Source organism: Canis lupus, chromosome 27 (genome assembly GCF_003254725.2).
Source record: "Canis lupus dingo isolate Sandy chromosome 27, ASM325472v2, whole genome shotgun sequence".
In the NCBI taxonomy this organism is placed as follows: Eukaryota; Metazoa; Chordata; class Mammalia; order Carnivora; family Canidae; genus Canis; species Canis lupus.
In genome coordinates this window covers 25,575,370-25,600,777 of record NC_064269.1, presented here as the reverse complement: position 1 = coordinate 25,600,777, position 25,408 = coordinate 25,575,370, and the positions used below count along the sequence as shown (strand labels likewise).

The 25,408-nt window shown below is 39.3% G+C and overlaps 1 protein-coding gene across 9 annotated transcripts; it reads right to left on the bottom strand.

Moving 5' to 3' along the window:
- LDHB (lactate dehydrogenase B) lies at positions 1-22,602 on the bottom strand. 9 transcript variants are annotated; one of them, XM_049102244.1, is made up of 9 exons: positions 20,908-20,982; positions 19,933-20,021; positions 19,180-19,314; positions 11,972-12,089; positions 10,360-10,533; positions 8,573-8,746; positions 4,511-4,628; positions 2,110-2,233; positions 1-374 (listed from the first exon to the last, which is right to left on the bottom strand). In XM_049102244.1, exons 3-9 carry the CDS (start codon positions 19,306-19,308, stop codon positions 207-209), a joined length of 1,005 nt encoding a protein of 334 aa, XP_048958201.1. In that variant the 5' UTR covers positions 19,309-19,314; positions 19,933-20,021; positions 20,908-20,982; the 3' UTR covers positions 1-206. The 9 variants fall into 9 exon arrangements, with proteins under 9 accessions (XP_048958201.1, XP_025311104.1, XP_048958206.1 ...); XM_025455319.3 differs by lacking the exons at positions 19,933-20,021; positions 20,908-20,982 and adding an exon at positions 22,361-22,602; XM_049102249.1 differs by lacking the exons at positions 19,933-20,021; positions 20,908-20,982 and adding an exon at positions 22,361-22,522 and having other exon boundaries at positions 2,116-2,233.
- Between the last annotated feature and the right edge of the window lie 2,806 nt (positions 22,603-25,408).

The following is a 25,408-nucleotide window of genomic DNA, read 5'->3' as shown; positions in this document are numbered from 1 at the left end:
TAGAAGCACACTACGGTAGGTAATTTTATTTGTTCAAGGCTCATATTGCAAGCATTAAACCAAGCATGGGCTTTGATTCTGTGAGCCCAGATTCACATATTTAGGAAGATAAAAGCAAACTGTGATCCATGTATATGGATGAAAAACTAAAGGCTCACAGTTAATTACATCAAGGTTTTAAATTTCTACAGCCTAGAAGCCAGAAGTCACAGATCTTTTAGGTCTTTCTGGATATCCCACAAGGTATCTGCACTTTTCTTGAGCTGGGCAACCTCATCATCCTTCAGCTTCTGATTGATCACACTGGTTAAGCCCCGAGCGTTCAGGATACACGGAAGACTCAGGAAGACTTCGTTCTCAATACCATACATACCCTGCCAGAACAAGAGAAACAATTAGATTAAGAAATGAAATTATAGGGGCGCCTGAATGGCTCAGCTGATTAAGCATCTGCCTTTGGCTCAGGTCATGATCCCAGGATCCCCACATTGGGCTCCCTGCTCAGTGGGAAGTCTGCTTCTCCCTCTGCCTCTCCCAATGCTCATGTTGTCTTTCTCTAATAAATAAATTAAATCTAAAAAAAAAAAAAAAGTGAAATCATAGATAAGAATGACCAGATTCCATGTTTAAACAGAAAGAAATGTAGGAAATATGGTAAGAACAAACTCGTTCTTTAATTTTCAACACTTATAGGCCCATATTTTCCAAATACTTACATTTTGAATTCGATTTTATATGCAGAATATACAAAAACACATTATAATAAGCTAGACATTTATAAGAAAGTAACACTTTTTTATTGAACTTATTGATACATCTCTGCCTGGATATACTTTAATAAAACTTAATATCTAAGTCTTCAAATTAAATTGCATTCCAATGTGTTTCTTAATGGGCTGCTTTTTATGAAATCCTAAATTTTAAAAAATTCTTTTGTTTAGGAGAGAATTTCAGGTGGTAGCTATCCAAGAGGTCCAGAATAAATGTTGGAAGCCACTCAAAAGCAAGATCTTTGCAACATCCAAGAACTGCCGGAAAAATAGCATAATTTCCAAAACACAGAATTTACCAGTTTATATAAAGCAGTAAATTTATTCAGAGTCAATTTAACCATGCAACTAACTGGATTATTTAATTATATCAAACAAGTTACTTTAATACATTTTTCATGCCTTTTTAGAAAAGTTTATTTTTCTAATCTCTGCACTCAATGTGGGGCTCAAGCTCATGACCCTGAGATCAGAGTCACATGTTCTTCCACTTAGGCCAGCCAAGCACTGCTATTTTCTAAACTTTTAGTTCAAAATTTTTGTATACACACCAAAGCAGAGATCAATAAATTCCAAATATGTACTCCAAGACCCAGCAATTATCCAATTTTTTCCATACTTATTTTTTAAAATTTTGTTATAGTGCTTGAAAAAACAAAACCAAATACACCTGACACCACATTTTACCACCAAATACTTCTATATTGTTCTCTTTTGCATGTTTTTTAAAAATCTACTGCATTTTCCCCTTATATTTCCTCCCCTGACTTATGGAAAATGAGTTATCTTATATAATGTTTTAATACAATCTTAATTTTATTGAAAAATAACCAATTTCTATTTCAGTGTTTCATAGCTTTTTCTTTTAAATATTTTATTTGAGAGAAAGAACACAAGCAGGGGGACGGGCAGAGGAAAAGGGACAAGCAGCCTCCTGATTGAGTGAGGAACCTGACTGGGGCTTGATCCCAGGACCCTGAGATCATGACCTGAGCTGAAGGTAGATGCTTAACCTAGAGTCACCCAGGCACCAGTTTCCTGGTTGTTAAACTGAACTAAATTTACTAAGGTATCAAGTACTATATCAAGGACAATCTATACTTTAATACCCCAACTTGAAATAAAACTAATACTTATTTATATGATACATATTTTGAAAATGTGTTAAAAAAGATTCAGAGTGAATATTTAATTTGCCACCGTATACAAGAGAGAAAAGAGAGAAGTTTTCACAAAACTTTGAGATTCAGAAAAAAGTAGACTGAGACCACCTTGTCCTTCTTTAAATCTAATCACAGAATAGAATACCGGAAATTATATTTGTAACAGTTTATCTTACCTTCACCATTGTTGACACTGGATGAATCCTGGAGAGATTTTTCAACATGGATTCAATGAGATCAGCCACACTTAATCCAATAGCCCAGTTGGTATATCCTTTTAGCTTGATGACTTCATAGGCACTAAGAAAAAAAATCATAAAAGAGCTCACTGAAATCAGACTCAATAGTTATTAAAACTGGACTCTTTGTGTTGGCTGCTGCTCCCTTATTAAGCTGTGTAATCTTCAGTAAACCTTTCTTATCTCAGTGTCCTCTCCTATAAAGTGAGGACATCTATTTTATAAGTTTGTTAAATAAATTAACATATATTTAAAACATTTACAGTTGGAAATACTACCTAGTGGGCTCTACATGAATGCTATGATGAACTTAAATAGATTATTGAGGGGCCTCTGGGTGGTGCAGTAGGTTGAGTCTAACTCTTGGTTTCAGCTCAGGTTATGATTAGGTCTTGAGATCAAGCCCTGCCGTCAGGCTCTGAGCTCATCGAGGAGTCTGCTGGGGTTCTCTCTCTCTCTCTGTCTGCCCCTCTCAGTGCTCACTCTTTCTCTCTAAAATAAATAAATAAATCTTTAAAAAAATAGATTATATGCATAAATATTTATAAAAGCTACAGTGGTAGAAACATACTTTTTTCCAACCAATCTTCATATTCATAATACATGAGTATTTCCAAAATTACTAATGAAATCAGGAAACAATGAAAATAAAAAGATGTTCACATTCTAAGGACAAAATATACCTTGATTTTGAGGTCCTACTTACTACTGTCACCTAAATTACGATGACCAACTAATCTAACAGCAGAGTGAAGATGATCTACCTTGCCTGACAATGTTCTGTACATAAATTTTACACCTTGAAATCCACAAAGCCCTTGGTCCTTAAGAGGTAGCAGGAGTAACCAAAATTAGAATGTAGGAAATTGGGATTTAATGCTATCAATGACTAGAAGACCTTAGGCAAGTTACATTACCTGGGGAGACCTAGTTTTCTCATTTTAAAGCAAAGGGATTAAGTTAACAAAATGCTAAGAACCCTCTCACATTTTTAAACAATCTTATCTCTATGCACGGGTCAAATTCCAGAAAAAAATAAATACATTTAAACTAAGCAAAACAATTCCATGTTTGAGAAATTTTTTTTTAACAATTCTCTGCAAATAATAGCCGATGTTTACTGAATACTCAGCAGCATTATGTCTGTGTTTTTACTAAATTTTCGTAATAATTCTATTACCATATGACTTCAGAAGGGACAAAACTGAGATTCAACTTTATGGCTTCTGTAATACCAGTGTCATAGTTTGAATTCAAGTCCATATTCTTTACTCATTCCACAATGATACCTTATTTTATATGCATTAAGGTCATAAGGAGAGGAGTTTAAAAACAGTTTTAAAAAAAGTACAAAAGAGTTTAAAGAAGGAAAAAGAAAAAAAGAGAGATATCTTTAGTTGGGTGCGGAGAGGTAAATATAGCACAGCTTTAACACTTTTAGCAATCTATCAGTAAGTACTTATTTTAGGTAATTATGAAACTAATAGTGTCCAGGTTCTATGCAAGTCAACCCTATTCATCAGTAAGAGGCAATCTGAAAGCCCTTCTCACTTGTTAATTCCATATTTTGCTCCTGTTCCCTATACAAACAGATTTCTCCAGAAAAATATCTGGTTACCCTAGGGGGACTCGTATGGTAGGTTTGACCAGTCAAGTTCGTCTTATCTGTTGAAGTAGACAACAGCTGCATGTTTACTATATTAAGAGTTTATCTGAGTGGGTGGCCATCATGGAAATCACTGATAATTTTATCTAGATAAAATTAATAGCAGTAATATCCATAATAGCCAAACTATGGAAAAAGCCCAGATGTCCATCAACAGATGAATGGATAAAGATGTGGTGTGTGCACGCGCGCGCGCGCGCACACACACACACACACACACAGAGGAATATTACACATTCATCAAAAAGAATGAAATCTTGCCATTTGCAATAATGTGACTGGACCTAGAGTGTATTATGCTAGGCAAAATAAGTTAATCAGAGAAACACAATTATCATAAATTGAGTGGAATTTAAGGAATAAAGCAGAGGATCATAGGGGAAGAGAGGAAAAAATAAAACAAGATGAAATCAGAGAAGGAGACAAACCATTAGAGACTCTTAATCATAAGAAACAAACTGAAGGTCACTGGAGGGAAGGGGGATGGGGAGATGGGGTAACTGGATGATGGACATTAAGGAAGGCACAGGATGAAATGAGCATTGGGTGTTACGTAAGACTGATGAATCACTAACCTCTACCTCTGAAACCACTAATACATTTTATGCTAATTAACTGAATTGAAATAAAATTTAGAAAAAAATTAATCATCTTAAGCCTCCTTCTACTTACCTTTCAACCACCATCTTATGCACTTCCTTCCAATTTTCACTGTCGTTGTCTGTTCCCATTTCTGGATTCAGTTCCTGAAGAGAAACACCTGCCACATTCACTCCACTCCACACAGCCACTGGAGAAAGAGGATAAACATTTCATATTTCTGACACTACTTTAAAAAATCTTTTATTCTCTTAGTTCAGATTTTACCTCTGAGGCAAGTTACTGAATACCTGCTGGAACTGCTCCAAAGACAACTGACCCAGTCTACTCCCCTAAAGGCTGGCATGTACTTTCAAAATAGCCACACATCTGACATTTTAACTTTCAACCATTTTGGTGCAAAACAGAACTGTTGTGTCATACTTACAAAGAATATGAAATTCTTTGCCTCCCTCTGGGCTTGTTGAAATCACAAGGGTTTCTAGTTCACGACTACCCTAAAATTTGAGCAATCTTTAACTCCACTCCTACTCATTTTCCTTATATAAATCCCTTTTTTCTGGAGTGAAGTAAAAAAAAAAAAAAAAAGATAAAATCTAAAATCCAAATATACTCAGTCATCTCTTTTCATGCCCCAAGTCCAATCTATCTCTCAAAAGAAACTCCAGGTAACCACAGTGAATTTTTCTGGTCTTAACTGAATCAAATGTCTCCTTCTAAGAATGGCCCCAGAGGCACACCGAAGGTGTTCTCTATCACCAACTGTATCTTTTGGAGGGCTCCATGTATCAGAATACCCTTATCCATTATTCTTAACACCTTTTACCCAGCCAAAAGTATATATTGAAAATGTAGATGTACAAAAATGAATAAGGATATGTTCTGTGCTGTGGCTAAATTTAGAAATTACTGGAAGAAACAGGCAAAGGAAACTAAAGCAATGAGATGGGCTATCACAGAGGTATGAAGATAAATTACAATCCATTTACTTGAGGAGCAAAGGGATATCAGAAAGGGCTACAAAAAATGGCATTTGCAGGATCCCTGGGTGGCTCAGCAGTTTAGTGCCCAAGGCGTGATCCTAGAGTCCCGGGAGTCCCGGGATCGAGTCCTACATCAGGTTTCCTGCATGGAGCTTGCTTCTTCCTCTGCCTGTGTCTCTGCTTCTCTCTCTCTCTCTGTCTCTCATGAATAAATATATAATTTTTTTTAAATGGCATTTGCATTGGACCTTGAAAAATAAGTAGAGCTCCTTGGAGACCTTTGGAAGAGAGCACTGTAAACTCAAGAAATAGGAGCAGAAGCATGGGGTCAAGTCCAGTATAGCTGAAACTGGCTACCAAGGGCAAACCTGCCCATGGCCAAATAAGATCCACTTTTAATCCACAACTTTTGTGAATTCAGGCTAATAGTTGAGAAAACTATGGAATATGGGTACTCTCATGGCTTTTGATGAAACTGAAATCTACATAATCATGTCAGGGTTGAGTATGGTTTAATTTTCTTTCATTTCATGTACATAATACAGGTCAATGTGGAAATAGGAAAAAAGATGTTTTGGAAAAAAAATGACACAGTGATGAGTAAATAGTAGCCTAGATAGGAGTCAGAAGACATGATTCTAGGGACATCTGGGTGGCTCAGTGGTTGAGTGCCTGCCTTTAGCTCAGGTTGTAATCCCCAGGGGTCCTGGGATCAAGTCCTGCATCTGGCTCCCCACCAGGAGCCTGCTTCTTCCTCTGCCTATGTCTCTGTGTCTCTCATGAATCAATAAATAAAATCTTAAAAAAAAAAAAAAAAGAAGACATGATTCTAGTTGTAGTTGTGCCACTAATTAGCTAAAGGATTTTTTTAAGATATATTTATTTATGAGACAGAGAGAGAGAGAGAGGCAGAGACACAGGCAGAGGGAGAAGCAGGCTCCATGCAGGGAGCCTGACGTGGGACTCAATCCCAGGACTCCAGGATCGCGCCCTGGGCCAAAGGCAGGCGCTAAACCGCTGAGCCACCCAGGGATCCCCAGCTAAAGGATTTTTAACAAGCCATTAGCCATTATGACTGCTTTGTCTCATTTCTTCTTTCATTATAATGCAAGCCTTAAACTAGAGAACACATAATATTACTTCCAGATCTGTGGTTCTAATCACTGTACAATTTTAATAACTAGCGTTGGCTGAACTTCCACTGCATACTGCACACTGTGACGGTTTTTTATATATAAGACATAGATTCAAACAAATCCTTGGATATTAGGAATTCTTGAATGAAGTGGAACAATGTGCCAAAAAAAAGAAAAATAGCATCATTATATAAACAAGAACAAATGCAATAGTTTTAAGACCAAATTCTTTTAACATAGAAAACTCTTTACTAAAACCACATTACACACTCTCACTGAATTCAAAAAAATATTTACACCTAAACCTTTTTAGGGGGAAACAGCTCCTTGAATATAGGACAGATATGAATTTAATAGAATAAAGCTTATTGTTAACATTAAAATGGATAGTTTTACACATTGGCCTATTCAATGTATTTTGGTTTAACAAACAGGCTTAAGAGTTACATAACCAGAATTGTTCATAAGTGTTATTACATAAAATTGTTTGGAAAAGAAATATTAATTTATTTTTTAAAATGTCTTTAAAGTTTATTTTTTTAGTAATCTCTACGTGCAAACTCATGACCAAGAGGCTCATGCTCTTCTGAATGAGCCAGTCAGGCTCACCATTAAACAGAAATATTAACTTAAATAAATGATATTTTAACTGTTTTTCTTCTTTCTTTAACAAAATATTTATTTATTTATTTATTTATTTATTTATTTATTTATTTATTTATTTGAGAGAGTGAGCACGTGCACATGGGTAAGGAGGTGCAAAGGGAGAGGACAAGTAAGACTCCATGCTGAACACAGACCCTGACATGGGGCTCAATCTCACAACCCTGAGATCATGACCTGAGCCAAAATCAAGAGTTGGATGTTTAACCAACTCTTAAACCAACACCTGAACCACCTAGGTACCCCTTAACTATTTCAAAACAAAGCATTACAAAAGAAATCAAAATATAACATAACTTTAATGTTGGTCTTTTTACAATGATTGATTTATGCCCAACAATTCTATTTAAATTCCTAAAGAAGATATTTGAGATATTTACCAAATGGCCTCTTACTACTTAAGTGATTGATAGTTATTATTAATGCTTTAGTAAAAATCAGATTTCATTTACTTTTATCTTTTTTTTAAAAAGTAGTCTCCACACCCAATATGGGGCTTTAACTCACAACCCTGAGATCAAAAGTCAGATACTCTACCAACTAAGCCAGTTAGTCAGGTGCCCCCATATCAGGTTTCATTTAAAGCAAGATTTATTTTACACTATAGAATAGTGGATACTGGTTACTGTAAAAGCTTTTGTTACCCAATTTATTTCTCCTTCAATAAACATGATGGGTATGATACCTCCATCCACTGAAAGGAACTAGAAGCAGGGACATACCAGGAGCATGAGCACACCTATGTCCAGATCTCGGTTCCTAAACGCCATTCCTCTTAGAAGTAAACAGGACTCATTGGAGAAAGAGATGCGTCCAGTGCAGAGAAATGGGAAATATAACACCAACATGGTGCACTTTATTGTCCTAGAGATAAGGAACGGGCTCAAGAAACTCTGGGACATGTCAAAAGACCCAGGTGCCAGTCTGAAGAGCCTATTACTTGACAAATCTGGGACAATGTCTGTGTTACAATTATAGTGGAAGAAGATTTGTTGAATAAAATAAAAATCTGAGTCCACATATAAATAAATGAACACATAAATGGTGAACAGAAAGCTCTCTTTTACAGTGGAACTCAATAAATATTCAGAAATGATTGAATATTGTGTCTGACAACTATCACAGTAGGAATTTGTTTGAGAATTATCGATAGATCCTAAACATAGCAGGCAAAAAACTGATGAAGAATGTATACATATTTACCTAGTTACTATCAAGGTATTTTCCCACAAATTGCTTATTTGTAATGTGAAGTATGTGAATACAAAAATTAAATTAAAAAACAAAACATTCAGAATGACAAAAATAACACCGTAAGTACACATCAGAATATTAAGGTTTTTTTTCTTTACCACTTGAGTCACCATGTTCTCCCAAAATCCATCCATGGCAGCTGCTGGGATGAATGCCAAGTTTTTCAGCCATAAGATAGCGAAATCTAGCAGAATCCAGATTACACCCACTTCCAATCACACGGTGCTTGGGTAGTCCACTTAGTTTCCAGGTAACATATGTAAGAATATCCACTAAAACATTTAGAAATAATACATGTGAGTAAATCAAAACTGATTCCAACTGCTATGGCAATTAGCAGGTGTCCTAGCTTCTTCCTCCCCAACTTGTCCAGTCTGAGATGTGAATACAGCCAGAAAGACATAAACACTGTGACTTTACATAGTTAAGAAATAATGCATGTAAGAGACCCTATGGTTACATAAGTTTCTCGATTTTAATGTTCCATGACGGTAGGGGCTATCATCATAACCCAAAAGCCACGGGTTATTAAATTACTAATTATGGGCACGAGATACCATTCAGGAAGAAACTGTGATAATACAAGGGGATTTATATTTTGTTGTATTTAATGAAAGGACCTCTATGATAGAACCTTTATTCTGGTGTGGCACAGCCCTGAGACTTCACAGAATAAAACTTGCTGGTCTAGACAGGATCACATCACTCTTAGGCTATAACCGTCAAAAGGAGAAAACATGCACTCAGGGAATGCAAGAGGTTAATCTTGCAATCTCCACCTCCACACAAATATACACATTAGTCAAGATATTTTAAGGTCATTTTGGACTGGGGATTATAAAGCTCTTCCTTGGCAACTTTGATTCAGTGGGAGTGACTTCCTGGAGAGTTAAGACTTTGAAGCTATACCTGGAAAGTTGTATAATGAGTTAATGTCTGCCTTAGGCAGGGGATACAGCAACTTCATATGTGCCAGCTATTTGTCACTCTTATTCCAAGTCTATTTGCCACTATGTATTTACACGAAGTTTCATATAAAAGATTTAACTATTCAGTAACCCCCAATCCAAGACTGCAGAAAATAATACTGAAAGAATCTCTGTCCTTGCTGGCTCCCAATTCTCAATATTCCACAAACTGTAAGGATCCCCCTGCTTCTTACTCACAATCTTCCTCTATGTCCAGCATCCGGAGACAATCAGTTTTATCAATGTATCTACTATGTTCACCAATAAATAGTATGTTTGGTGGCAAATTATAGACAAAAGAAGTATGAAATAGAGAATGAATTCTGACTGTTTAGGTTAAATAGTGCAATGCTTTCGAACCAGAAGTTTTAATGTTTATTCTGCAAATGTTGATTTAGCAACAAAAGCAACTTTTAAGCTCTAACATTTGGCATTAGCATGTTATTTGTCCATCGATACAGTCTATTTCTATCTTTCAAACTGGACTGATTAATGGCTTTTAAAACTAGTTTCAAATTCAATGCCACTAGAATACACATTTTTGGCCAACAGAAGGTCAAATTTGCTAAAATGTTTCTTACAAATTAAAGCCACGTTTAAATGTTTCATTATACACCCCAGGATAATCTTCCTAGAAAATTTTAAAAAGCTTCTAGGCTCTACAACAAAGTGATGAAACAAACAGATGCAACTGTTTTATATATAACTCTTCTCACATTTTTAAACATTTGGCCCAGGACTCAGCCATTTGTTTTGCAAACACCATTCTTTCGCAGCCAATAACAAGACACAAGAGTTGCTTCTGCTACTAAATCTTAGGACAGATTCTTTAAAAGCCAAACAACAGAAATAAAATAAAACCCAAAACATTTAACTTAACAGGGGTGAACCTTAAGACATTCTTGTTAATTAAATACCTGGGTTGGAAACCACAATTATGATACAATCAGGACTGTACTTGACTATCTGAGGAATAATGAATTTGAAGACATTAACATTCCTTTGCACCAGATTGAGGCGGCTCTCTCCCTCCTGCTGGCGGACTCCTGCAGTCACCACCACAATCTTAGAATTGGCAGTCACAGAGTAATCTAGGAGAGGGAGAAAAAAAGTACTTTAAATACAACTCTTCATCAAAACATATCATATATGGTATGCTCCAGAAACCTAAACATCCATAAGCTTTTAGAACTTATATAAGCATTACATACTGTAAGAATTACATAGGCAAGAATTCTGTATTATAAGGTTTTGAAGTGTGACGCTCTTCTCAAAAGAAATGACATCTTCCTTTCTGAGTCACAGAGAAATAATCCAACCATAAAACTGGCTCAGAGAATAGACCAAGGAAATAAGAAGGCCCTAAATTATGTTTCTGGCTAACAAATTCAAAATGCTATTGACTTTTGATGGCTACTAATTTGATAAAACATAAACCATGAGTCCCAAGTTCAACAGGCAGCCCTCCAACAGAAAAAGAGAATTAAGGACACTTGTAGACTTGTAATGTTAATCCAACCCATGAAAGGGAAGGAGGGCAAAGAAGCATTTGCTCTTGGCCAGAAACTCATTTTTAATACTCAATATTTTAAGGAAGCCTATTTACTTTCAGCAGTTGAGTTTCTCTGGCGAATATATTTTTTTCCCCTTCAAGGAAGTATGTCACTTCCCAAAATATAGATATTATGACCTGATGTGATCATCAGATATAATAGCTACAGATGAGTCACATAATTAACTAGTGCTGGGGCACATGGGTAGTTCAGTGGTTGAGCGTCTGCCTTTGGCTCAGGTTGTGATCCCGGAGTTCTGGGATCAAGTCCCACATCTGGGTCCCTGCAGGGAGTCTGCCTGTCCCTCTGCCTATGTCTCTGCCTCTCTCTGTCTTTCATAAATAAATAAATAAAATCTTAAGAAATAACAATTAAAAAAATAAACAATATTGCTATGTGACTTTTGATAGTTATTAATACCTTTTATCAGTTTCCTCCCCATAACACTGAAGGTACTAAGACCTACCTCTCACACCTTTCTTGTGAAAATGAGGTAAAATGTGACATTCAAAAATTTCATAGTACACAGAATGCTAATAACTCAATAATAGCCAGCAGTAGTCATAGCAGAAATTATTCTGACGTTCACATTTCTAGCTTTAGACACAGCCCTGCTATCATGGTTATCACTGCATAAATGTGCTAATCTAGAACAGACAGCTAGAACATGAATTTTTTTTTGGTTTCTTCAAAGCACTCAAATTACTTTGTACAAATATTTTTTGGGGGTCTAAAACACTCTTGTTCTCAGATACACGTAATCAAACATTAGGATATAATTTCCTAAAATGTCATGTGTCAAATGTATGGAAATCATCTGGGAAGTTTACAGAGGCGATACTTGTTTGTCCTCGAGGATGAACTGGATAGAGAAGGAAAGAAAAACCACCAATACTAGATTCACCAGGATGGAAGACTAATTTTATAGAGTGAGGGCATCTATGATTAGATCACTTTAGGCATGAAATGTAACTACCTTTATCTGCCACAATTTTAGGTGTCTGTAGAAATAAGCTCCCATGCTGTAGATCCATCATTTCTCCTTTGAGTTTATCTTCTAAAACATCCACAAGGGCAAGTTCATCAGCCAGAGACTAGAAATATAAGAACAAGGGTTAGTACTCTAAGCCACTCTAAGGCACCCCGGCTCACAATCCAGCAAAGAACCTTTATTTATTTATTTTTTTAAAGTAGGCTCTAAGCTGAGCGTGGAGCCCAACACAGGGCTCGAACACATGACCCTAAAATCAGGACCCCGTGTTGAGACCAAGAGTCAGTCACTCAACTGATTGAGCCCCTCTGGTGCCCCCCAACAACAAAGACCCTTTAAATGGATAAGCACCAAGTGTTAAAAACCCTGAGAATTTTATCATGGAGTTAGGTGTGCTCTTTAAACAACTGCATGAGAAAGTCTTGAATGAACTATTAATATTAAACACATTGATTTTTCTAAATTTTATCTTCTAGTACTCAACTAGGATTTAATTATCACGATACTTAACATGCTACAAATCACTTTAAGAATATGTAAGACAACGATTCCTCATGAAACCAACAGTTCAATAGTGTTCTCAGGATATACAAGCCTTTCCATTAATGAGGGGTGGTGAAGACTCACCCAGACTCAGAATCAACCTTAGGCAGTGTCCATCCCTGAAATCACCTCCAGTTTGGAGGGTTTTTCAGAAGGCAGATTTGATTTAAACCATCAATAGTTTGACCACATAGTAGGCTCTAAAGCCCAGTTTGAAGTCTGAACTCAGGTTGGATAGAACCAACTTGAATGTCTTGATGGGCAAAGGGGTATCCTATGGATGGCAGGGTCTGGGATTTGCAGATTCTTCTGTGTCATCCCAAACTTCTCCAGTTTTCTATTCCAGTTGTCACCCTGTGCCACTCATTCAAAATACAAGTCTAAATCTCAAATATACTACTTAATCTTGATCTAGACTCATAATTCTACATATTCTATAAAATGTTCTGTATATAAAATGTTTTATTCATATGTCCTCTATATCTCTACAGAAAGAGTGGGAGAAAACAAAGCCTTGGGTTCACCCTTTATCAGTCATGTAGAGTACTTTCTTAAGCACACACTTGATCTCTCCTTGTAAAAATAAGGGGAGGGGAGGTTGTCGGTCTAGATGCAGCCAAAAATCCTTTCGGCTCTGAAATTCCATTATCTTATGGAAACTCGTAATTTGCAAAATGTACAAAACATAGTTATCCCTCTTGTTGAAATATCATTAGTCTTTGCCTTTACTGTTTTTAAGGCTATTGGCAAAATAATTAGCTTAATATATCAATATGGAAATCCACTTAAAAATGAGGATGCCTCTCCTAAGGATGGCATGATCAGTCATATCAGAGAGGAGTATTGATGGGGAAAGGGTAGGTAACTGGGTTCAGAAGGCACTTGCAAGGAAAAGGTAGAGTAGTAGAGGGTGGAACAGGAGGTGTCTGGAAGGCACTGACCAGCAGAAGATGAAGCCAGTAAAAAAATCTGACCTACTTTAATTTGCCAGCCAAGGCAAGTCCTGCTCCTTGTAGGAGCCATGGGATGAGCACTGTCTAGTCCCTAGAATCCCAGTGGCTCGCTAGTCTTAAGAAGTGAGTGATAACAGGCTTGCCTTTGAGTTCCTGAGACTCTAGCCTCCAAATGTGCATTTACCTCCAAGCAACAGATTTACTTGCAAACTTTTGCAATGACCATTTTGCAAGTTGGGGATTACTTAGCCACGGTTTTCTCATTTCTTTGTATATCCACTATTGGCACTTGTTTTCACAAGTTTTCTTTTAAAACAGGTTTTGATGCTTTTTAAATGGTTTTGTCCCTCTGCAGCCTCTGACAAGAACACACAAACCTGTATTTGTCTTTTTTAAACCCTCAATTAGGACACTATAACTTAATTATAGCCATCCCATCCCATCAAGGTACCGAGCAATAGGAATATCACTTTTATTTTAGTAACATAACATCTGTGTCCCTAAAGTCAGCATGGCAAAACAATTTCAGGCTTACGTGGAAAAGGATGTCACAGGATCTCAGATCCTGTCTTTTGTTTCAGCCAGTGGGTGTGGAGAATTGGCTGAGAAGTGCGTCCTCAGCTGGTAGAGAAGGAAGAGATCCAACACTTGGGGAAAAAAAAACAAAAACTGTCGCACTGAATTTAGCTGCATCTGCACGACTGAATATCCTCCAAATGCGGAGGTAGGCAACACAGAAGATGTGTGCCTAAGTGTCAGCACTGTTGTTTGACTGAAATAAATCTCCTTCTGTAGTTCCTACGCAGGTATCCCCCGCTATCCTAAAGTAGAATGTTCCTATCAAATCTTTTGTAAGCAGAAATGGCATAGAGCAGAAGCAGCAATTACCATTAATTTATGTGGGAAATTTCTGAGAATTCTCAGATTCCAAAATAACCTCTCCTACTTCGGTTTATCTGATACCTTAAGACACATCTTGCTAACAGATGCACAAAATAAACCGGAGGCAAAGCACAGATGTTCATGCAGTTCAAAGCTCCTGAGACGCTGAAAGTATATAGCTATTTCCTGGGGAAGTCATCTGGTGGGGCCACTCTCACTGCTTGGGGTGTGTGCTGCCTCTGTGATAAAATAAACTCTGACTGCTTTTTTGCTTTTTACCTTTTCACGGTAAAAGGGAAAATTCTCTTGGGATTTCGTTTGATTAGAGAAAATAGCTACTAATGAGGGTCTTCCGTAAAAGCAAAGTGAACGAACTTTCAAAAAGCAGGGAATACCTGTATTGTAAAGCCTGTGAATCCACTTACACTGTAAATATACTTAAAATAGTTTGAAACCGCAAAGCTTAATTGCAAAAGCAGGAAGGACAAGGTTGGGTAGAAGGCAAGGACATCGCTGTTGAATGTGACCACTTGTTTAACATACAACAAAATATCTTTTAATCTGAAGTCCCACGTGGACCAGACATGGCCCTATTTGCCCCATGACTCTCTTAGCCAATAAGTTACTGCCACCAATGCTATAGTATCTGATCACTGCATTTTTATATCCAAGTGTTTATTCTGCATGAAATTTTATGGGAGGAAAAAGTGTAACTTTTTCCAAATATTGAACTAAACGGACAAGCACCTTTTGTTTAGTAATTTATGGAATGCCACTTCTATCATATTATTAGATACTATTCACTTCTATCATATTATTAAATACTATTTGGGCCTTTTTCTGGGCTTTTAGTTCATTTTATTAATCTAACTATTCTTGTACAAATACCAAATTTTATTATGTCCTACTTTCAAGCCAAGTCCAGCACTGCTAAAACTACTTGACAATAGGTCTGTAATTACACTGCTCCTAAAAGACTGACGCTGTGCCTGTAACCACAAGAACAAGGTTAGCTGACATAAGTGAGGATAGATACTCAAAGAAAGCTGGACTTAGTTTATGATAACCTCTCACGAAAGCTCTGTAAGCCCCTGACAACATGATGAGGTTGATATTTAGAGCCCCCTCTTGACAGCTAAAATGCAGAGCCTGTGATGGGTAGTAGGGTAGGAGTCCTACTTAGCAATAGAAATCATGATAAAGGAAAAGCTACGATCAAAATTTGACAAAAATAAGTTATTAGGAATAGCAGAAGCATTTATGTAATACATACTTATTAGTAATTATTCTACTAATTAGGAACAAATTCAGCCAAGTCTCTTCTCTCATGGAATGTTCTAGAAAAAGAGGAGTTAAGCAAATAATTTAAGATCATTTCTGATAGTGGCCGTACTATATAAAGACCATAGGCAGGGCAATGTTAATGTTCCTGGGAAAGAAGTTTACTTGGACAGTCAGGGGCTGCCTGCCTACAAAGTTATGATATGAAGAGGAAGAAATCAACTCTGATGGCCTAGGGTAGCACTTCACAGGTGAAAGAAAATGTAAGGAAAAGGGTTTTAAGCAGAAATGAGCTAGGTATTTTGGAGAAGTAGGGGAGATGGCACATGATAAAGTCAGAGATGGTAAAGGTGCTGAAAGTATGTAAATAGAGCCCCCTGGGGTTGTGCACTCCACCACCTTGCTCTGAGACAGGCAGGGAGACATTTCTGAAGTCCTGGATTTTGATGTACATGCCATCTATGTGTCCTATGAAACTACTGGAATGTTTAAGTACAGGAGCTATAGTTTTTATCAAAGCTCACTATGTTTCATACGAAGACAATGAGGTTGGGGAGCCTGGGCATGAGAAACAAAAGATAATTTTTTTTTGTAGTGATGGCATACCCTACTAGGGGCCTCAGTTGCCTTCTCAGACCTGGCAAAGGTGTGGGCCTCCTCAACCTACCTCTGATGCCCCAGGTTGGCACATTTCCCGGGCAGAAAGCAATGTGTACTCCCTATAAAGCATACCAGTCCAATGATGGACTCCAAGACCGGATAAGGACCTTACTATCTCTGTGATCTTCACCAAGTGGCTTATTAACCTTTCTAGGCTGTTTCTTTCCAACAGTAATACATAGATGACAATACCTCGCCAATTTTTGGGAAGGAGTAAATGAAGTAATATATAAACACCTCCTTCCTCTATTAAACTAGTAGGGTTTATAATCCCCAAATATTAATAAGGAATAATTCTGAAACACTTTAATCCTCATCCATTAAAATAAGATTTGAACATTTTTAATTAGTAAGATGGTCTTTGAGCAAGGCAGACAATCCCTCAAAGCATCTAAATTGGAAGATTCCTACTGTGTTAGCAGCAGGGTCTGTTCTCTCCAGCACCTGAATTGGGCCAAAGTATTACATAACTGTAGGCACAGTCACAAGTTTATTTACCGAAGACAATTTTAAGTTCACAGTAAAAATCACAGAAGTATTCTTTATAGCATCACAATAGCTTAGATGTAGTTTCCTGAAAAGTCTAAATTTTGAGATTTGCAGGAGAAAAGAAATATCTCTAGCTAGTGTGTCACTAAAACCTTGATGTTTTTAACTGCCTAAAGACTATCTTAGAATAAAAGAAACTGGAGTCACTATAATTAAAGAGTTCAGAGCCTGGGTTCATAATACAGCTCTACTGGGGTGCTTTGCTAGCTGGGGTGATAGAGCATGCAATTCTGATCTCGGGGTAGAGAGTTCGAGCCCCATGTTGGGGGCAGAGTTTATTTTAAAAAATAAAATTAAATATCAAAAAATAAATACAATTCTACTATCTCAGCTGTGTGACTGGAGGCAGGCTGCTCAATATTTTTCTTTTTTCTTTTTTTTTAAGATTTTATTTATTTATTCATGAGAGACACAGAGAGAGAGGCATAGGAAGAAGCAGGCTCCAGGTGGGGAGCCCTACGTGGGACTCGATCCAGGGACTCCAGGATCATGCCCCGGGCTGAAGGCAGCACTAAACTACTGAGCCACCCGGGCTGCCCTGCTCAATCTCTTTACACTCCAGCCAGCCGCCTCATCTGAAAACAGGATATGAACACTTCCCATTCTGAGGTTGCTGTTTAAAATGAAGGGTTTTATTAAAACACTTCCACTATGGTATACATTCAATAAATGCTTTAAAAGAAACGTCAGCTGGAATATTTTTCATTTTAATTGACATGAACAGTGGACACTAAATTGTGATTCCCTATGATCTGGGAAGCAGCTACTACAAATAAGCCCCTGGTCAATACTAGCTAGAAAAAAAAAATGCAAAAGAGTAAAACCTTCATTGTTGATATCATAGTTGATTTCTCTGATAGCTTTTTCTCAGTCAAGACCTTAAAATTAGTTCCTTGAGAATTCAAACTTGCAAACAGAAACCTGCTTGGCGAGGTGTTATTTGGGCAGCCTTCAGACATGACACAAAGGAACAGTGTACTCTACTGAAGGCAAAGCAGCGATTTTTTTTTGAGGGGGGAGGGTCCTACATTTAAAGCAGCCTAAGGAATCAATTCAGTGAGGTAAATGAGAAAGGGCTCTTTGGGTGCCTGGGTGGCTCAGCTGGTTAAGCATCTGCCTTAGGCTCAGGTCATGATCCCAGGGTTCTGGGACGAAGCCCCACATGGATTGAGGGGTGGGGGGTGTCCCCACTCTGTGGGGAGGCTGCTTTTCCCTCTGCCCCTCCCCCTTGCTTGTGATCTCTCTCTCTCAATCAAGCCCTGGGGTGGCACTAAACCACTGAGCCATCCAGGCTGCCCAAACAAATAAAATCCAAGAAAACAAAAACAGAAACAAAACAAAAAAAGGGGCCTCTTTCCTCTAAAATCCTTGGAGACTAAAAAAAAAAAACTACAGCTTGACCTACATGGGGCGTACGTAGTAGTCAAGCCAGAAGCCTGTGGAGGTATACCAGGAGAAAAGTCTGCAGGAGTGGAAGGTGCTAACAGCGTGACATCAGTGTTAAATCTCCTGATGCTGAGAACTGCTGATTATATGAGAATTTATTTCCGATTAGGGAATGTACTCTGAAGGACTCAGAAGTCATTTCCACCACTTCGCAAAGCCCTTGTGCAAGTTACTTATTAATGATAGAGGGTAAAAGGACCTTTACAATGGAGAAATCATGCACCTATCACTTCAACCTAGGGCGTCTTGGGCACCTACTGATATTAAGACAAAGTTGAACATCTCATGCCTCCTGATGTGATCCCATCACCTAGTCATAACCCCAAAAATTTAACCTGAACCTAATTACAAGGAAACATCAAACCAACATCAATTGAGGGACATTCTACATAACTGACTTGCACTCTACAAAAATATCAATGATGTGAGACACAAAGAAAGCTCAGTAATAGTTCCAGATTAAAGAACAAAAGAGATACGACAAGTATATAAAATATGATTTTGGACTGAGGTGGAAACAGATATAAAAAGCTATTAAGCAAAAAAATAAATAAATAAATAATAAATAAATAAATAAATAAATAAATGCTATTAAACAGCAGGGAAAATTTTAACTCTAGGTACTATACATTAGAGGATAGTATTATATCAATGTTAACTTCCCCGAGTGCAGCAATTCTATTGTGGTCATGTAGGGAGAGCATACTCCGTAAACACATGCTCTCATATTTAAAGGTGAAGTGTCATGATGTCTATAACTTATTTAAAATTGTTCAGGAAAAAAAAAATATTTTAAAGACAATAAAATCCTGAAGTGCCTACAGAGATTGTACACATAAACTGAAATTATCTAACATGTATGGTGTTCTTGAAATATACCTTTCCCAGAATGCTGATGGCACATGCCATACCAACTTGTCCAACACCCACTACAGTGATCTTATTGTTTGGGATTGCAGCCTCTTCTTCTGCAACTGGTGCAATCAGTTTTTCCTTAAGAGTTGCCATTGTGCCCTGCAAGAAAAGAATCAAAACATTATACATACACCCACACATAAAACCCAAATGGGAATAATCCACAGAATGCTACTGTTGCAATTTTGAACTACAGCAGTTAAAAATGAGCCTAATGATATTCTCCAACACAAATATATTTTAAAGAACGATGTAACCCACTTAATGGAGAAATCAATTAAACAAAAAACTTCTATGAAGTCATTAGAATTTGGGATACTGTGCTAGTATTTAACAAGTCGTAACAATTTTGTCTTGTGGCTCTTCATTTATTGGCTGAAAGACATGAATATTTACATTTAGAATAGCTCACTTGTTTCCATTCCCCTCATGAAGAATTTATATGTAACAACACAAACTAAATTAGGGCCCTGGACTAACCCATATGTAAGCTTGGTCTAAAAGAGTTAATAGCCAGTTATGAGTATAATTTCTACTACTAATGGTTATTATCACTCTTTGAAGATAGGGACCGGTTCTTCTACTTTGAGTCTCATTTAAAACCTGTCAGTGTACTGGACATATCACATATACTTCATAAATACAGTGGCATGAAAATAGTGATAAATGTTTATGCAAAATCTTCAGAAATATGACTCTAAATTCCGTTTAGTGTACCTTGGAACTAACTGGAAGGTGGGCACCCACTTAATATATTTTCCTTTCAAGGAGTCACGTTAGGAGAATATCAGCCTTTGAATCAGTTTCTTTCCAGCCATTAAAAAAAAGAAAAGAAAAGAAAAGAAAAGAAAAGAAAAGAAAAAAAGAAAAGAAAGGAAAAGAGAAAAGAAAACCTGTCGGAAAACATTCCATATAGTAACACCAAATTTATCTGTACCATCAGATAATCAAGTACATTTTCTGGATAACTAAAATGTCAAAAGTTACTGAATTGTAAAAGAAACTTCACAATTCCATGGCAACTTAGTACACAAAATACACTGCCGGGCCTTCTTAAACAGAGAGGCAGGTCATACTTAAACCTTTTCTTCACATTTAAGTATCATTTATAATTGTAACTCATTATTATTTCAGTTTCCTGTTTACTTTTTATGCTAGACTCTCACATCCACAGCCACTGTACCTACGCTGCTTTCCAGTCTCCTTTTTGTTTCTCATCTGCAATGGACTAAGTAACAAAAGTTAACTAGTTTAGAAACTGTGTATGTTAAGAGTTCAGAAGGCTCTAAATTGGAATAAATTACTTGAATTTGGACACAACTATGTAATAACTATTTTGTTCCATACCTATTTTTCCGCCAAAAAATATTGCCTCCCTCCATCTGTAGGAACTAAATTTAGAGATTATTTCGCAGAGCACATCTGCAGTTTTCTCACGGAGGCTAAGAAAAAAAATAGGCAGCCTGGTGCAACTGCCTCTACGAATGGCTTGACACAGAAATTCAAACACGTCCTGCATTCTGAGCAGAATCAGAAGACTGCCCCTTCTCTTGCTGAACAGAGAGATACAAACTGTGTATTTTTTCTCCATTAAGTTTATTTTCGTCGGCTGGTTTAAGATCCTTATATATAGAATCCAGTAAGCAAAACCCAGAAATGGTCGCTATATACAGACTGGTTGTTCAGACACACCTTCTAAATTAATTTTGAAAACTTCAGAAACCACAGTTAGAGGCTCAAGCCAGTACATTATTTTCTTTCAGATCCTGCCGGAGAAAAGTATTTAAAAAACTTTTTTTTTCTCCTTAATAGGAGTTATAAGACATTAGAAGAAAATGTTTTCTATTATTATATATGCAGGACTGTGCCAAGATCTGAGTGCTTAGCTGCAGGGAAAAAGAATGGTAAACAGGGTGAAAACCTCTGATTCTCGGTCCTTTCCATCCCCCGCAGGTCCAGCGCCCCCGCCTGGGGGGAGAGAGGAGATCCCTCCCCGCCCGCCCCGCGGATGTAAATCCTTAGAAGTGAGCCAATGAACCGGTGTCTTAAATTCAAAAACAAAGACTCTTTTTGCAGACTATCCTTCAATTTTAACTTTCTTCTTAAAAAGATTATTTATTCATGAGAGACACAGAGAGAGAGGCAGAGACACAGGCAGAGGGAGAAGCAGGCTCCCTGCGGGGAGCCGGATGCGGGACTCGATCCCTGCACCCCGGGATCACCACCTGTGCCAAGGGCAGACAGACGCCCAACCACTGAGCCACCCCGGTGCCCTGATTCTAACGTTTTAGAAAGCCAGGTTTTGCCATCGAATTCCTCGACTTTGCCATCGAATTCCTCTCGCTCTCGCTCCCCCGGCCGCTCCCTGCAGGCCCCGGCCGCAGCTTGCCCAGCCCGCCGCCCACAGGCCAACCCGCGCCGGGAGCAGCAGGTCACGAGGGAGGACAGCAACCTCAGGTCGCCCAGGAGAAGGTCCCCAGGGGCAATCCCGGGCCTTCCTCACTCTCAACACCCAAAGCTGGCCAAGTACACAAAGCTCCCGAGGCATCAGGAGGAGAGGCCAGAGGGGAACAGGCCTGCGTCTCCACGAAGGCCTTCTGCATCCCAGCAAACCGGGCAAACCCGGAGGGCCGGGCAGGACCCGCGCATCATCCTCTGCCCGCACCCGCCCAAGCAGGGGCTCGCGTCCCCGACCCGGGTAGTGGATCCCACCGCCCAGGCTCGGGGTCAGCCAGCTGTCACGTGCTCCTCGGCTCGCCCCTAGTTCCTCCAGCACGTGCGCGGGGTCCGGCCCGCAGGCCCGGGGAGCGGGGGAGGGGGGATGCGGCCTCCGGAAAAGGATCCAGGGCATGCAGCACCCGGGTTTTAGCTGCCAACGCCCCAAGTCCCTCCCGGATACAGCACAGGCCGGAGGCGGGCTCTGGGGCGGCGAGGTCACGGCCTCGGGCTCCCCCGCGGAGGGCACGGCCTGCAGCCCCACAGCCTGGCGGCGAGTCCGGGCCCGAGTCCGGATGCTCCGCGCTAAAGGCCCCAGAGAGCACAAGCCCTGCAGGGCCCTTTCCCGCGGGCTGCTACGCAAGGGCCCCCCCGCACCTCCCACCCCGGGGCCCGTGAGCCCGGATCCGGGGTCCCGGGGGGCACCTACCCGAGACCAGCGGCTGTAAGGGTCGCGCGAAGGAGACCAGGTTAGCAGCGCGCGTCTCCGCCGGCGCAGGATCCGCAAGGAGGGAGGAGGAGGCGGGGCCCGCCCGCCCGCAGCCTATTGTGATTGGAAACCGGATCGCCGGATCGCCGCCCACCCCTCCCCTCGGCTCGCTCAATCCCCTTCAAGGACGAGGGCTCGAGTGCACACGCGCTCTCCCTCCCCCTGGAGGAGGTCACCTTCCGAAGGCAAAGCTGCAGCCTCCCAGCTTAGACTCTTCAACCCAGAGGTCCCGTTATCTCTAACACTTTGCCCATCTTTGTTCTGGACCCTCACGCTCTCGTTTGCATACATTTAATCCAAATAGAAAGACAATTTTATTTTGCCCATTCTGGGTCAATTTAAGAGGACCCCTGTTCTTAGGCAAGGTGTTGGTGGCAATGTTACCCTGGAATAGTACTGGAGCTTCTGGGTGTTTTGAAAAATAAAACTGATTTTTCAATGTTCACGCTCTTGGTTGTAAAGTTCATTTGGTACAGCAGTAACTACCCTCCCCCCGCTCCCCCCCCCCCAACACATACCCTAACTGAGCAATACTCATTGGTTTCCTTCTAGCTGTCTGGCAAGATCAGTGAGGAGCAGTGCCTACCTTCTGAAGTTCCTCTACAAATATGTATGCTCTCAAGGGTAGGCTTTGATCTCAAGGAAAGATAATGGGGTAAGATGCCTTCATTTTCTGTGTCAGCCCCTGAGCCACAAGGCTGAAAGTTCTCATTCACCTGTGCGGTTTTAACACCCAGCTCAGTGCCTAGTACAATCCAGTGTTGGTGAATGAGTGATCAAGCAGTTGGAGACATCCCTAAGATTCAGCTTCAGTTGTACTGTGTGTTTGTTTGTGTTAATAAAACGCTTTCAGGAAGAGCAAACACCCTGATGCGAAAGGACGTATTTTGTGTTAGTTTTTGTGTAAATGATCATTAATCCTATAGCTACTGCTTTCATTTCATTTTTGTGCCAGGCATGGAAGGTACAAAACTGAATATAACACTATGCCCCCTGAGAGCTCCCAGTTCAAAAGAAGCAAGTAGGCAAATTCTTTCGATTAGAATTCAGCGTGATAGATGGTAATAGAGATTTAGTTAAAGTACAATAAAAATTCAAAGAGAGTAGTCAAAGAAAGGGGTGTGTCTAGAGGAATTGAAAACCTTAAACTTGACAGAATTACAGTGACCAGGTCTTGGGGACTTTGAAGGACCTTGAAGATATGATCCAGCTACAAATTGAAACTTGGATATGAGGGAGAGAAGGAGGAGTTTGGTGGATGCACTCAAGAGCATGGCATTCACCTTTAACCCAGTATGAAGCAAGACTCAAGAATCATCCTAACAAGACCTCTTTCTCATCTACGTTCCAAAACATCTACGTGTCCTGAATGTAGACTTCCAAGCATATCCCTATTTTCTCCCCTTCTTGCCATCCCTACTACTGTGTATCTTTGGGTGAAGGGGAAGGGGGACAGAAAAAATGAGAAGAGGTCTCTATGTCTTTACTCTCAACTCTATTCCTTACACAACCCGTTATGAATCTTACTGATTCCAGTGACTTTTGCGGTATGCAACTCTTGATACATAGTGCCAGTCTCAAACATTTTTGAGAATTGTATGCCCAGGCAACTTTTTTTGAAGTGCGAAGTATGGAAGCCAATTTTATATGTGCAAGGATTCAGAGAGTATACTCCCCAATGAGGTTCAGGACATGCTACCTCAAAATATGGTACCTTGACATACTGAATATCTTAAGCTGAAGAAGTTTGACTTAACAGCAAGGGCAGGAAGGTCACTCTGACCTCCTTCCATCCTGGCCCTTCCCAGGAGAAATCTCCTAGGAGAAAGGGGCCCTCCCTGTGCCAGGAGGGAGATATTCTTATCACCAAAGATAGGGAATTTGGGCCAAGAAATCTTAAACAAATTTGGTAAGATAATCTTTATTTTCCTAGTTACTTCTTCACCATTTACTACCCCTAGCTCAAACCTCTTTGTCTTGTCAAATTCTTCACAAATTTATTATTTCTTTATCTAAAAGATGTAAAAGCTTCCTGCTCTGGTTACTTCTTCTGGTCTTTATTCTTTTGTAAAGGCTCCCATATATATCTAAAAAATTTACTAAAATTTACATGCTTTTCTCCTGTTGATCTGTCTCTAAGTTTTTAGACCTAGTCAGGGACCCTAAGGGAGTTGAAGAAAACTTTTTCCTTCCTGTGCCCTATACCATTCCGTTCTTTAAGAAATTGTTTGGAAGCCGAGTCTCACCTCATTGAAAAACAAGCAAAATTAGGAATCCAAGAAGCGGGGAGTTATGGCAGAAAGCATAGGCAGCATAGTATAATAAGAAATAGATTGGGTCTTCACCTGGTCCCCAGCACAGAACTCCTAAAACCCTTGTAATTTCCTAAATTGTAGGAGTATCTTCTATTCCTAACTAGCCCTTTCCAGCATACCTGAGTTTATGCTAATAAGGTGATTTAGTGTGACCTCCCTACTTAGCATCAGGATGAGTCTGGTCCCCCAAAAGACCAGGTGATTAGAGAGGTAGAACTTTCAGCTCACCCACCAACCTCTGGGATAGAGATTAGAAACTAAAGCTCTAATAAACTCTTCTACGAGATTTGATAAGGTTCTGGGTTGGTAAACATGCTGAGAAGGCAGTGCATCCCAGTTCCATGGGGACCGAAACTCCTGTGCTTTCGGTCCTTCCAGACCTTGTCCTACGGACCTCTTCATCTGCCTTTTCAGCTGTATCCTTTACCGTATCCTTTATAATAAACTGATAATCTTGTAAGTAAGTGTTTCTCTGAGTTCTGTGAGCAACTCTAGCAAAATTAATCCAACCCTAGAATGGGGTCATGGGAACCTCTGATTTATAGCCAGACAATCAGAAGCATAGATGACAACCTGGACTGTGATCAGCATCTGAAGTAGGTGGGATAGGGCAGTCATGTGACACTGAACCCTTAACCTGTGGCATCTGATGTTATTTCTAGGTAGATAGCAT

Coding starts and splice junctions, on each gene's coding strand:
- LDHB (XM_025455319.3), bottom strand. CDS start 19,308: ATGGCAACTCTTAAGGAAAAACTGATTGCACCAGTTGCAGAAGAAGAG. Junction 12,090..19,179: donor CCATCAGCATTCTGGGAAAG/GTATATTTCAAG, acceptor TTATATTTCTAG/TCTCTGGCTGATGAACTTGC. Junction 2,234..4,510: donor CATAAGATGGTGGTTGAAAG/GTAAGTAGAAGG, acceptor TTTTTTTCTTAG/TGCCTATGAAGTCATCAAGC.